Genomic DNA, 15,287 nt, shown 5'->3' with positions numbered 1-15,287 from the left:
CTACATTAATAAAATGAAACGTCAAAATAAGGAATCTTTTGAAGATAATAATTGTAATTGTAATTGTAATTTTATTGAAACGATATCCTGTGAGTTTACACTGTATATCAGGGCAAGCTCTCACCAAAAACATGAACTCTTCAGAAAAGGAGCTTTTTTTTAAATCTTCTAGTTTTCAAGGGCCATTCACTGCAACTAACAATCATTTTCCGCCAAACTTGACACTTCCTAAGATGACATGATCACAGAGTACTCTATGACATGATCCTAAGCTACTGGATTATTGCGATTGTTCGGGCAATTGGCCGGATGTATCAAGTAAAATCTGCTACGCATTTCTATGAAAAATACAATAAAAATTAAGAAATCAAACTCATAAACAAAATTAAAAAAAAATGCAAAAAAAAGCATAAATGCAGCAAAAGTTCATAAAATTGACCAATCCCTGTACCACCCCATCACACACACCACCAAACCATTCTCCTCTGACATTTCCACCCAACAAAAAAAAGTCTGTCAGTGCCAGTCTGAACGTCACCTCACCCATCGAAACTTGCACAGCTGCACAGCAGGCGCTCTCCGGGCAAAACATTCCAACTCCAGTTATTCGCACGATCAAAACATTACAATCGCTTCGACGGTACGGTTCGGTGTCCACGGAACGCGCTCGCGGTTGGTTGTTGTTGTTGCTATTTTTGCAGACTGTCGTCGTCGTGACACACAAAGCAAAATAGAAAGAGTGAGATCTGCTTGGTTTTGGAAAAATTTCGCAATAATTGCTGGTGCTGGTGGTGCTACTGGAGTTGTGGACACGGATTGTCCCCCTGGGGGAGGGACCACACTATAAGAGCGGCTTAGCGAAGCAGGCAGTACAACCAAGGAGGTAGGTTCCGGATGGGAAGTTATGACGGAATAGCATTGTCGTCGTTTTGCACCGCGGCACGGAGGGAAATTTGTTAGGATTATCAGCTTTTGAAGGTTTAGTGATGCATACTTCCTTGAGTGTCTCTCCAAGTTAGTACATTCTTCAACCACTTAGAGAGATTGTTAAGGTTCAAAGTACTGCTTTTGTAGAGCATATTCCGCACGATATTTTTTCGGCCAATTCATCGTGTGTGTGTGCTTCGGACAACACTTTTTCTTTCGCGTCGAGTCGGCAGAAAATTGGCCCGCCTCACCTCTTCAATTTTTGGAAGAGTTTATCACGTTTGATTCGATTTTACCTCGAATCTCCGAGTCGGTCGGTGGTTTTTTTGAAGCCGCTCAACCAAAAAAAAAACTCCAATGTTGTTTTTGTTGTAGGGGGTGCCAACAACCCCCCTTAAACTTGGCGCGTGGACACTTCGAGGGGGGGAGGTGAGGTATATTACATCTATCCTCACTGCGCTGCACACGTGTATTTGTGTGCAGGCAATGCTTTTATGTTATATTTTATGCAGTCGTAATAGACAATGACGTCGCTGCAGCTAGCGCGGATCGATGAAGAGAGGTTTTCGCAAAAATGTAATCAAACAGTAAACCTATTCCGAGCAAGAGGATGATAATCAAAATCGGCAATGTCGTGAAAAGAAGAAAAATTATAAATTCGTTGCTTAGATTAAACCAAGTCGGTGGAACGAACGCGCGTTCTTTATTGAGGTTTCTTGTCTTACGCGGAGGGAATCCTTATCAACTTGGAAGGCTTCAGCGGTGTCTTGCATCACATCATCGTTTGTTGTGGTATAAAGTAGAACCGGTTCGATGATTCAAATATAAAAATTGAAAAAAAAACATGGTCTCGCTGTGTGGCTTTGTGACGTCTTGTTCAATTAATTGTTTTAAGTAAAAGGAAATAAAAAAATATGTTACTTCCTTGTAGATTGGGGAATAGCAATTATTTATTTCCAAATCAGTACTCTTCTATTTAAATTGTACACACTTGTTTCTAAACAGCTAGCCATTTTATCATTGAACAAAAAATACCTACTAGATAATTTGATAACATGTAGACATTATTTCTGGTCTAAAAACTTGTTACAATTACTCAAGATGGTATCGTTAGCCAGGACTGTTGGTAATTGTTTTTGCTTATTTTTCTCGTTTCCTGGATGCCAGTTTTGTTCTAGTTTCATTTTTTTGGCAGAGAAAAGGGGGCCGTTTCGTCACTCGAGAATGACAGGAAAAGTTTTAGTTTCACAACAAAATTGCAAAAAAAAAAACAAACTATTTAACTGTCATTATAGGGGCAGTGAGGGCAGAATGGACCATGGGGGCAGAATGAGCCACCCTTGGTGTTGGGCATTAGAATGGATTTAGACCAACTGTAAGGCAAGGGTCTTATAAAAGACGTCAAACAACATCACCATACCGAAAACGACGTTTGAATTCATTGTATTTTTCGAATGTAAATCCATTGAAAAACCACGCAAATGTATGTTGTTTATTTCGAGGTTCTTAAATAAGCTTTCTCGAAAGTTAGATTGTTTGAAAAAGTTTGTTCAATGTTTATAATGTATCAGGAGCTATAACAAAGGTAATCAAACAACAACAGAACCTTCAAATCGTTTAGAGTCCACTTGGGGGCAGAATGGACCACCCTTTTCCTGCCTAATAAAAACAATCAAAAGTTGTGAAATTTGAGCTATATGGATTATTTCACTCCTGGTAGCTTCACAAATCACGTTTAATGCAACATTAGATGATTTTTTAATTGTTTTGACGCTTATTTGTAAAAATAGTGTCTTATTTCGACTTATTTACACTATTTTCAAAAATGTTTGTTTTGTTAAGTGACAAACGTTTTTTAAAAAAAACGTACCATGCAATTTGAACACTTTGTTCGTGGTTCCGAATTTCCTTAAGGGGTTACATACATGTAGAAAATCACCAAATTTCATATTACAGAAAATTTATTGAATCCACAAAAAAGATGATTTTTAATCACTCCTGAAAGTTTCATGAAGATATTACATGATTAAACTGGGTTAGAGACGATTTTAAGCTCAACATTTTGCCGTGCGCAAAGCGGACTGTCAAACTTTCTGAGCGTTTTTCTCGAAACACCAAGTTGATTTACGGGTGCCACGATATCTCGAGATGGGATGGACCAAATTGGCTGAAATTCGGGGTGAAGACTCTCAAGACATATCCCGTGTGCATGACGAAGCCCGATTTTGAAATGCTGCTTTTTAAAAAAAATACAACAATCAAAAACGGACGATTTTTAATATGAAAAACACAAAAATATTTTTATCTTTTTTTTTAAATAAGTTTTTTGAAAATCGGCCTTCGTCATGCACACAGGAGCAGTTTAACGAGGCTTCACCAAAATTTTGAGCCGATTTGGTCAAGGCAGTGTTAAGATATCGTGGCACCCGTTTTTTGAAACAGCTAACTTCAAATAGCTGGCAATGATACAACCAAATGTCTTCAAATTTGTTTTGAAAATAGATGAAAATGTATATTTTAATGCCCTGAAAACAGATTTTAAATAAAATTAAGTGTGTGCTCACACCAACCTCTGATTTTTTGTCGATTTACATGTATGTAACCCCTTAACGCTTGTTCACGATTTCGGGAACTGATTTTTCTCCGTGCATAAACCATGTGGACACTTTTTCCTCAGAAATAGATCCGCTCCCTCCCCCGTGTGGACAAGCTCAAGACAAGACAAGTTCTCAAATGTTTTTGAATAAATTTAAATTTTTAACTTCCTCGAAACATTTTGATTTTGTATTGGCAAGATGAGGACCCTTTTCTGGCTATGACAATTTTGCATTAATTTTTCGTTCATGTAATTTTCATTACATTTTTGGCAGTCACTACACAGGTCTACAAGTCTACACGAAACTGTTTGTCCCATCGTTACACTTCTACGCATAATTGTCCCCCAAGTATTTTCTTTCACGGAATCATTAGTTATACGAAGCATTGAGTCTTGTTTACATACTGTATAGCAAGAGGATCATAAATAAGAGTGATAACCTACTATCTGGGGCGATTGGAGACACATAGGACGAATAAGAACCCACGGGACAATTATGCGTAGAAATACAGAAATCGATCCAAAAATTTCAATCGCGTTTTTCTCTGTTGCACTTTTTTGAACATGGGACAATTATGCGTAGAACGGCAGTATACGGGACAATTATGCGTAGAAACACAAAACATGGTCGAAAAATTTCATTCGCGTTTTTCTCAGTTGCCTTATTTTGAACATGGGACAATTATGCGTAAAACGGCAGTAAATGTGCCTCGAAAATCATATTTTTTTTCTAAAACTTAACACTGAAGTTTTTTTAGATGCTTTCTCAAGGGGAAAACCACTCTCATCAAAGAGCCCTGGGCACCATCGGGCACGTCTCAGGCACCATCGGGCACGTCTCAGGCACCATCGGGCACGTCTCGGGCACCTTCAGGCACGAGCTCGGGCACCTTTCACTCTGACAATTCTCTAATTTAACAATTGGATAAGTAAATTCAAAATATTAAAGTAATCAGGATTCCGTCCCGAACTATTCAAATTTTCACAAACATTTATTTCAGGTTGCAAGTTCGATTGTCAATTATTGTTTAATAAAATTGATTTTGCAGCTAAAAAAAATAACTTTGTCGTGATTTTTTTTGTTGGCGTTGTGTAGATCGTGTAAAATGACAACATTGACTCATCAGCAGTGAAAAATCTTAATTTATTATAAATTTGAACATTCAGTTCATAAACTATGTTGATACCAAAGAATAGTTATTTTTCAATCCATGACGTTTAGGATAATTAGTTCTGTTGAAACCAAATTTGAAAATTTTCAATCTCGGCTTTGAGAGACCTTCATTTTTGAATTTGCCAATATTTTGTAATGTATTTCAATTGTCGCTTAGAATTGTTTCATTGTTTAGCATTTGTTGACATATCGACTTAAAATTTTGAATTAGAAGATCTTCGATTTATGTGCATTCAAACGCATCAAACTGATCAAATTGATTGCACCAAGTTTTCATTTCGATTTAGTGAAAATTAAAAGATTACATTATTGGAACCCTTTGTTTCAAGCAAAACTTCATTTTTTTATGTTTCATGGAAACGAGTTTTTTTATTAATGGTAAAAAATCAATGAGATGATAAACAGGGCGTGCTTTTCGGCCACGCGGAACAGCTCTTGAACCAGCTTCGGGTCATCACTGAGATATTTGTCAACAGGGTGAGCTGGATGGGACCCGTCCTTAGTGGCATATCCAACTTCCTTGAGACGTTGAGTTTCGTCAGTTCGGACTGGGATAAGAAAATTTTCCATAGGTATTGTTTTCATTCTTTTTTTCCTAAAAGGGCAAAGTATCTGATCAATTGTCATTCTATAGTTCATAAAATGCTTCTTACCAACATCAAATTATAAAACTGTGCAATACTAGGATCGTTCCAGTAGACTAAAAGGGGGAAATTAATATCCTCTCTGCAAAACCGTAGACTGAAAACTGACAGGATTGAAACTCTCATAAACAAACATTGGAATACGGTTGCTATGTACCGTCCTGTTTATTTCTTGACCTCGGCTCAATCGGGCACCTTCGGGCACGTTTGGGCAACTTTAGGGCACAGCCTACTCGAGGGCAATGAGCAGAGTGGTTTTCCCCTTGTGCTTTCTCTAAATTTTGTCGTAGAAGGCGTAGATAGCGCGATAAAATTTTGCTGGCTTCGACAAAGTTGCTTGGACTTGCAATCCTAACAACGTTTTAAGAAGACAAAAAAAACCATAAAATATTTCTGAAAAGTAAAATTTTCGAAAACACCCTAATCGAGAACAACCTTTATTTTCAACCAAGTAAAAACTTGCCCCTTCCTATTTGCAACAACTCTTCTGAAGACACCAGAACTGCACCATTTTTCGGAAAATCCATTTTCCACTTAATTTTGCGATCTGAACCACTGTGCATTGGGCTTACTGTTTATCATATTCGGTATAAAAACTATTTTTGTACACTTGTGCAACTTGTAGTAATGAACATCAGAGGTATATCCAAAAAGTCAAATTGACTGACTTCAAATTCGAAAAAAAAATGCAAAATTTGGAATCCAAATCGACTGAATCTAACAATCATGTTTAGTTTTGACTAGGCCGTCTTAACAATTCACGTAACGTAAAGTCATTTTCGAAGCATTGCAGCTCGGAAGGCACACCGTTGTGGCAATAGACGAAAAAAGTCTTTCCAAGAGATGCCGAAGTTGAACAAGTGCTCTTTTTTTGTAAATTTTCAAGCAAAAATAAGATTTAAAACACACAAAAAAACACTCTAATCAGAACAGTATGTCCTACAACTCAACTCTTTGTAATGCTGCGCGTGTGTGTGTGTGTATACAGTAAACGCGAGATTAGACTCAATTCAATTTGAGGTAAATCAAATCAAGCAGGCATGTCCGTCGCGGCTCTGATGCCGATGGCGCACATAATTTTACCAAGTATTTGTATGGCGGCAAAGTCTGGACAACAAGACAAGACGAGGACAAATACGGTGACGACCTTTCGCCATCAAACAATACGATCTCACTTGAGTGAAAGGAAAGTTTAGTTTTTGTTCTGATCTTTTAGTTTGTAGTGTTATGAAGGTGTTAACTAAGTTCAAATTTTAGCGCTAAGTACTCTTGGCTCCAAAAAAACCACTCACAATTCCAACACACGGTGACGTCATCGACTGCCAACGTTGGCTGTTTGTAGTAAAAGAGGCAAAGAAAAGAAGATTGTGAGTCATCATCGCGGTCTCCCACCTGTGCGCGATACACGAGTCGGCTGCAGCGCTTTCGCGCGTTATCAATTTGGCTCTCGAAATTTGAAACGCGAAGAAATTTGAAGTTTTGGATCGAGCGGAAGTGGTGCGATTTTTATTGCGTGAGGGATATGTTTTTGTTTGCGGTTGAACCTTGACCCGGAAACAATAGGGTGACGACGATTGAACGCTGTGAGTGATGATTTGTGTGAATAAAATTCCTCAGACTAGCCAAAGGGTTGTGATTTAGGTTGTGCGGTGCCACGAGGGAATACGATATGCTGCTTGGTTTGCATTATTTATCGGTGTTTCCTCTAATGGATCAATGTTTGGAATTGGCCCAGGTTCCATCATCATTGCAGTCGACGAATTAGCAAGGGAAAACTTGTGGAAAACCGATCCCGAAGATTTGTTTGGTGTAGAAAGTTTGTGTTAAAAATGAGTTAACTTTTTCTGATATCGCACTCACAAAAATTACTGTTATCTCGAATGGGACACGATGCCACACAAGCGCAGCTTGTTATCAGAAAATAAAAAATAAATAAAAATCCGCGAAAATATTTTGCTCTATCACAGAACATAACTCAATTAATTTTTTTCTGGATTATCAAACATTTTGTGGAATAAGTTTTCCATAAAAATTTGTTGCATGAGATATATTTATTTTTCACGGATTATTTCTGTTATCTGGTTCTCTCGAAGTTACAAGCTTCATTTCAGGATGTGCCGTAGATATTTTTCAGTGATTTTCAGAACTTTAAGAGCAATAAAAATCAACCCATTGTAATAGCGAAGTGTTCAAAGCACCTTAAAAAAAGGTTTCTTCAAATTTTTTAAATTAAGAAAAGTTAATTTGATGTAATCATGAAAATGTTGGTTATTAAAATTATTTTAACATTCTCTATGTTTCATAATTTTCTCAATGCAAATAAGGTACCATCCATAAGCCTCGTGAACACTTTTTCAGAAATCTCAGACCCCCCCTCCTAGACTAATGTCAACTAAATTTAACTAAATTTAACTAAATTCAGCTAAATTCAACTAAATTTAGTTAAATTTAAATAAGTTTCACCAAGTTTAACTAAATGTAACAAAATTTACCTAATTTAACTAAATTTAATAAAATTTCACCAAATTTAACTCAAATCATTAAAATTTTACTATTTTTTTTTTAAATTATGTTAAATTTATCCACAAACAAAATTTTACTAAAATTACACAGAAAAAAAAATTGAATTTTGGAATGTTAAAATTTGGTAGGTTGAATATTACCTCTTTTTTTTGAGTAATATTACATAAAAAATATGTAAAAATTTGAACCTGATTAATATTCATCAAAAACTGATGAAAATTCATCATTTTCTGGGGTAAAATTAATCATTTTTTTTTTGACACAAAATCTGTCACCATTTCCTGATGAATATTACCATCATTTTTTTCTGTGTACCAACATTTAACTAAATTCAAAAATAAATAATTTGACTAAATTTATTAAAATTTTACTAAATTTAATTAAATTTATTTAAATTTTACTCATTTTTTTAAAATTTTGCTAAATTTATCCAAAAACAAAATTTTACTAAAATTAACAACAATTAAGTAAATTCAAGCAAATTCAACTAATTTTAATCAAATTTACCTAAATTTAACTATTTTGTCAACTAGACAATCGCTGTCCAATCCAGACTCGATTATCCGATTGTTTTACTCGGAAGAAAATATTTCGGATAATCTAATAACGGATTTTTAATTCTTTGTCTTATTTTTGATTGTCGAGCCTCATTATGAAACCCTTAGGGAGCGTTCTTTTATTACGTAACGCAAAAAATGTTATTTTTATTTTTGCCCCCCACCGCCCCTCCTAACAAAACTTCCATACACATTTAAAAAAAAAATGGAATGTATCACAGACATCGACTCCCCACACCCCCAAACTGCGTGACGTATTTTAAAAGATGATGGCCAAAATGGCGGTGATGAAATATTTAAAACATGCATTTCCAGAGTTTTTTTGAAAAGGTCCTATAAAACAAATTTTAATTTTTTGCTTTTTGTGTTTTTTTGACTACCCCTGACTCAAGGCGGTTCTTAAAACACCCAAAAAGCAAAAATTAAAATTGGGTTTAAATTTGTTCATGATTCGATTATCTAAGGTCCCATACAATCCATCAGATGATCGAGGCTGGACTGTATTGAAACACGAACTAGGGGAAAAGCATCTAATTCTATCGTGCCTCTAATGTTACCATATCAGCACTTGAGCAACTCTCTACGAAATCGGCCGATTCCGACCATTTTTTTTTTGTTTTTTTTTTATTTGACTCAAACTTTGTGGGGGCCTTCCCTATGACCAAATAAGCTATTTTGCGTCATTGGTTCACCCATACAAGTCTCCATACAATTTTGGCTGCTGTCCATACAAAAATGGTATGTAAATATTCAAACAGCTGTAACTTTTGAGTGAATTTTCTGATCAATTTGGTATCTTGGGCAAAGTTGTGGGTATTGTTGAGAACCTTTGAGAAAAAATAGGCACACCGAAAAAAAATTGCAGGTTTTTTAATCAACTTTTTTTTCACTAAAACTCAATTTCCCAAAATAAGTATTTTTTGATTTTCGAGATTTTTTGATATGTTTTAGGGGATAAAAATCCGCAACTTTTGAGCTATAGAGAAACATGGTCAAAAAATCTGCAAAAACAAGTTTGACATTATTTTTTTCTTAAAGCGGCTCTATCTCAGCAACCCGAGGTCCAATCTTCAATGTCTCTTAGACAATTTTATAGCAAATTTTCTAAGCTTATATTTTTAGAAATGGTCACTCATGGTCACTATTTTTAAAAATCGTACAACTGCAAATAACAAACTTTTCGATTGCATATTCAATTTTGCATTAAAAAATAATGTCAAACTTGTTTTTGCATAAAACTTCGATTTTTTCCAAAAATCACATTTTTTTCAAAAATTCATAACTCGGCGGCAGATTTTTGACCATGTTTCTCTATGGCTCAAAAGTTGCGGATTTTTGTCCCCTAAAACATATAAAAAAATCTCGAAAATCAAAAAATACGTATTTTGGGAAATTGAGTTTTCGTGAAAAAAAAAGTTGATTAAAAAATCTGCATTTTTTTTTTCCGTGTACCTATTTTTTCTCAAAAGTCCTCAACAATACCTACAACTTTGCCGAAGACACCAAATGGATCAGTAAATTCACTCAAAAGTTACAGCTGTTTGAATATTTACATACCATTTTTGTATGGACAGCAGCCAAAATTGTATGGAGACTTGTATGGGTGAACCAATGACACAAAAGAGCTTATTTGGTCATAGGGATGGCCCCCACAAAGTTTGAGCCAAATCAAAAAATACAAATAAAATCCATTTCCGGTTTTGGTAGAGAATTGCTCACTTTGACATTCAATTACAGCTCATTAAAAGCGTTTTCAGCTGAAATCGAGTGATAAATAGCTCAATAAGAAGTGAGCAAGCAAGTTTCTATCAAAAGTTTTGCAAAATTAGTTGTTTAAATAGTGAAAATCAGCAAATTGGATGGAGTTAGGAGCGAGTGCTTAACCTGTCAAACGTACGAGAATTTTCCCTACAATTGAATTAAATCTGATGAGTAGTTTGAAAAATCATAAAATCCTCGAGGGGTTCAACAATGGCAAGAACCAAAAAGCACAAATATTGCAGGTTGAATCTAATTCAAATTTCAAATCAAGAGCGACAGGTTCTATCACAACAACTCAAGCTTATAATTGGGATCTTATAAAATTTAATTCAACTTTGTTTTCTCTTCCCTTCTTATGCTTACAGGACACTCCACCTCGTATGATCTCCGTGTAGCAGCTGTCCCAACTTCCACACCATGGACATGAACGACACCTTCGCCGGGCTGCTGGTCCCAGACCGGGACACGTGCAACGTGGTCAACAAAACCAAACTGCTGCTAAATCTGTACGAAGGCATCCCGGAGACGCTGCTGCTGAACGTGATTTCGTGGTTCTTTCTGATCATGCTGTTTACGTTGCTCCGGCAGCAGGCCTGGGATTACGGCCGGTTGGCGCTGGTTAACAGTCATGGGGAAAATAAACGCTGGACGCAGCTGTTTTACGCCCACGGGAATGTGGGAGGGCAGCTGGGGGCGGAGTCGAGCGACGCCAGTTTGAGCATCGACCGTGGGTTCTTTTCGTGGATTTTGGCCACCTGGAGGCTTACGAGGGAGCAGATTCTGACGCACAGCGGTCCGGACGCGGTCCACTATCTGTCGTTTCAGCGGCATCTGATGCTGGTGATGTCGATCATGACGTTTATTTCGATTGTGATCATTTTGCCGATCAATTTTTCCGGGGAGTTGATCGGGGACAGGAATTCGTTTGGACACACGACCATTTCGAACCTGGAGCCGGACGGGGGAGTGATGTGGGTGCACGTGTTCTTTGCGATTGCTTACGTGCCGATGGTGGTGCTGATAATGAGGAGGGCCTCGGGGAGGAACGCGTTCAAGACGGCCCCGACGCGGACGGTGATGGCTACGAATGTGGCCCAGCCGGATTGCGACAAGAATGCGATCCGGACGTACGTGCAGCAGCTGTTTCCGGACGTGGGCATCGACGACATCCAGCTGGCGTACAATATCAACAGTTTGATCAAGGCCGCCGAGGAGTACGAGCGGATCGTGGATGCGCGGATTTACTGCGAGGTGCACCGGAACCGGGACCGGGAACCGCTGCAGGCTAAGCTTTCGTGCTGGAGCTGTGAAACTGTGGACGCACTGGAGTACTACAAGGACGAGGAAGCGCGACTTGCGGGTCAAGTTTCGCGGCTGCGAGCATCGGCGTTGAACGAACCGCTGGGCATTGCCTTTATCACGCTGAATTCGGCCCACGAGGCACAGCACGTGATTCTGCACTTTAAGCCGGGCACGTACCGCGACTGGGACCTGTCGTTCGCACCCGCTCCGTCCGATATTTTCTGGGAACACCTGAGCGTGGACACGGCCCAGTGGTACTGCAAGTGGATCACCGTCAATTTGGTGCTGTTTTTGTTCCTGTTTTTCCTCACGACGCCGGTGATTATCGTCAACATGTTGGATACCTTTTCGCTAACCAAGAACACCACGTCCCAGATCAGCAAGATTAGTCCGCTGGTGTCGGAGTTCCTGCCAACGCTGCTGCTGTGGTCCCTGTCGGCGCTGATGCCCGTGATCGTGGCGTACTCGGACACGTGGCTGTCCCACTGGACACGATCGCGCCAGAACTACGTCATCATGACCAAAACGTTCGGCTATTTGCTGTTTATGATCTTGATTCTGCCCTCGCTCGGACTCACCAGCGCCGAGGCGTTCCTCGAGTGGACCATCAAGAACAACAACGAAACGTACCGATGGCAGTGCATCTTTCTGCCGGACAAGGGAGCCTTCTTCGTCAATTACATCATCACGGCGGCGTTCATCGGTACCGCGCTGGAGCTGATCCGATTCCCCGACCTCATCTGCTACATCTGGAAGCTGGCGACGGCCAAGTCACGCGCCGAAACGCCCCACATTCGCAAGTCGATCCTGATCACGTTCCCGTTCGGAATCCACTACGCCTGGATGGTGATGGTCTTCACCATGAGCACCGTCTACAGTCTGGCCTGTCCGCTCATCATGCCCTTCGCGATGACATACATCCTGCTGAAGCATTTTGTAGACAAACACAACCTGTTCTTCGCGTTCGCACCGTCCAACATGATAAGCCAGGGCAGCGGCGGCAAGATCCACAGCACCGCCGTCACTATGACCAAGTTCTCCGTCATCCTGCTGCTCTCGATTATGGCCGCCCTGGCCGGTGTCCGCGAGGGAAGACTCAACGTCCGCGCGGTGGTCCTCATTACGGCCCTCGTCGTAACGCTCGTCATGTTCACCTTCATGTCCCCCATCAAAAAGTGCACCACGAAGCCGCTGAGCATCGTAGAGACCGAGGGGGCCGCCCCGATCTACGTGGCCGACGTGCTCATCAACCGGCGGATCGTGTCCGACAGTCCGTCCCATCTGAGCTACGGCTCCGACACCACCATGGACATTGTGATGAACGATGCCGGCCGGAGTGTCACGGCGTAAGCTTCTTCAACTCTCTCTCTCTCTGTTTTTTTTACATTCTGAGCGCGCCCGTTTTTGTTGTGTCGAACAATGTGATTTTCTATTTTGTTTTTTTTTATACTATGATTAAACAATTTTTATCATGTAGCGGCTACGACGCGACAAGTTTAAATTATTCGTCCTAATTTTACGTAACATTTAGCGAGTGCATCACCAAAAGAAAGCAATTAGCTGTGTTAATTGGGTGGATCGAGTCTTCAAGGGCAAGAGAAGGATGGTATTATAAACAATAGGAGATTTCCAAAGGTTCGTAGTGGAATAAAGCTGTATATTTCTGAATAAAAAAAATACCACACATTCACGTGTTAATTTCCGTAATTAATAACACACCTGGCAGATAGGAAGCTTAGCAATGTAGATTAAACGACACCCTGTATTATTTAGCAAAACAAAAATCCTTTTCTTAAAACACGTAACATTAACCCTAAAAGAAAAGTGTGAGAACCCTCTGATGCTGATGAAGCTCAGGTGTAACGAATATTGTAACAACATAGAAAACTCAAATTCCCTACTAGAAATACTAATAAGTAATCACTAATTACAAAATAATGAGAGAAAGTGCGCCTCACTCAAACGAAGGTAGGAAAACATGCTGCTGTGAAGAAAATTGCTATTAATAAAAAAAACTTACACAAAATTTAAGGGGCTGCGAGAGATCGCATCTTGAGAGATGTTTTATCCTTTGGAAAACTATGATAATTGAATAAGCAAATCAATATATATTTTTGGCAAGCAACTAAAACGCTGTTTTATTTATTATTATTTTTCGGAAGAAAAGTCGGAAGTTGGTACGGGAAAAATAATTTTAAATTTCGAGCAGGGTTGCGAATGAGCGAGCGCTCACGGAAGGTGCGCTCGCTCCAGCTGGAGCGTGAGTTTTTATCAGGTAGCTCGTGCTCGCTCACGCTCACCGGAGCATTTTGCGCTCACGTGAGCTAGTGAGCAAAAGTAGGTAGTTGTTTTTCGTGTTGTTGCAGCTACGCGTTTGAAATGAAGTTTCAGGCAGCGAAAACAAATAAGGAAGTGGTCAAACAAACAAAAGTAATCCGTCTATCGTAAATTAAGGTGACATTGAAAGCCCGGGGTTATCTTGAAAGAAAGTTGGCCACTACGTTTGCTGCATGATATAAAATGATATTTTTTTAATGTTGTAGATTAACAAATTAGCAATTGATGCTCACTCGCAAAATATGCCAAAAAATAGCAATTTAGTATTTATAATACCGAACTTTGAGTTTGGCGGTTGTTGCAAACTCAGTTAAGTTACCCCGTGTTATCAATATCACGCCAGTTAACAGTACCTTTTTGTTCGGCTCTTCTTGACAGCATCGACGTAGCTTGCTTAAGACAATTGTTGGACCATCTCGAACACGCCGATTTTATTGCAGCAAACAGATCTATAAACAGTGGTTCCAAAATGTTTTATGGTGATAGCTAAATTATGGATTTTGCTTCGAAATTAATTTAAATCCAAAAGTAGTGTTATACACTAATTAACAAAATATTGAATAAAAAAATTACATTTATTTTTTTAACTGGAACTTTTTCGCAAAAACAAACAGAAGAACAAAAGACAATAGATCACACGGCCATCGATTTGTGGACATCAATAAGTTTGTAAAGTATGTTTAAAGATAAAAACTTGAAAGGTTTACGAAGGCACCGATCGTATATAATGGATTTGGTCGGCGAATCGAAATTTACGTTTTATTTAAATATGAACATTTTTCGAATAAGAAATTCAAAAAACTAAATGTGTATATTCTGCAAAGGCAAAGAAGGATATTTATCGATAATATTTAATTTAAGTATATTGCTTCTTATAAAGAAAATTTCCAGAAAAGATTGAAACAAATACTTTTAAGATTGTAAATATTACTTGGAAACTAATCAGCTATAGCTTGGGAACCACCGTTCTAAGTGCTTGATTTGAGTTATAGAATTGGCACAGTTGACATAGCAGTACATCCTCCTTATTTTCTTGCATTAGTTATCATATTGTGGTATTATAAAATGACGACATCTTTTAATGATCCTAAACCCTTATTCAACGTGAACACCTTTTTCATCGTTGTGAATAATAAAAACGCGCAGTGCAAAATGTGCAAAAAAGTTTTATTGGGCAACAAAAAGTATAACAAGGAACGGCATATCATAAGTAAGTTTGTTCTTTAATCTTACTCTTGGAGTAATATTATAATAGTTAAGTTTTGTTTGTCTGTACAGGAATACATAAAGAGCTTGCGGACAAATACAAAATCCCAGATACTGATTCTAAAAAGGCGAACAAGGCACCCTCTGCCCAGAAGCGTGTTTCCGAAGCCATTTCATCAAGAAAAAGAAGCCGGAATGAAGAGTACAAACTTTCATGAGTAGAGATGATGGCTCTTGACGGAGTTTCGTTTCGCTTCTTC

At 38.6% G+C, this 15,287-nt stretch overlaps 2 protein-coding genes across 4 annotated transcripts in view; one reads left to right on the top strand and one right to left on the bottom strand.

The window, feature by feature from the left end:
- The window catches only part of LOC120430272 (translin-associated protein X), a 36,777-nt gene that overhangs the window by 5,160 nt on the left and 16,330 nt on the right, over positions 1 to 15,287 (bottom strand). The gene's annotated exons all lie outside the window — the stretch shown is intronic.
- Positions 519 to 13,296, top strand: LOC120430269 (calcium permeable stress-gated cation channel 1). Of its 2 annotated transcripts, none has more exons than XM_039595356.2 (2): positions 519 to 883; positions 10,548 to 13,296. In XM_039595356.2, the coding sequence occupies exon 2, from the start codon at positions 10,600 to 10,602 to the stop codon at positions 12,832 to 12,834; it is 2,235 nt and encodes a 744-aa protein (XP_039451290.1). In that variant the 5' UTR covers positions 519 to 883; positions 10,548 to 10,599; the 3' UTR covers positions 12,835 to 13,296. The 2 variants fall into 2 exon arrangements, with proteins under 2 accessions (XP_039451290.1, XP_039451291.1); XM_039595357.2 differs by lacking the exon at positions 519 to 883 and adding an exon at positions 6,794 to 6,924.

The sequence above is a fragment of the Culex pipiens genome, chromosome 1 (assembly GCF_016801865.2).
Source record: "Culex pipiens pallens isolate TS chromosome 1, TS_CPP_V2, whole genome shotgun sequence".
Taxonomy (NCBI): domain Eukaryota; kingdom Metazoa; phylum Arthropoda; class Insecta; order Diptera; family Culicidae; genus Culex; species Culex pipiens.
Note: the sequence above shows the minus strand (reverse complement) of the source record. Positions and strands in the feature narration are given on the sequence as shown.

Coding starts and splice junctions, on each gene's coding strand:
- LOC120430269 (XM_039595356.2), top strand. CDS start 10,600: ATGGACATGAACGACACCTTCGCCGGGCTGCTGGTCCCAGACCGGGAC.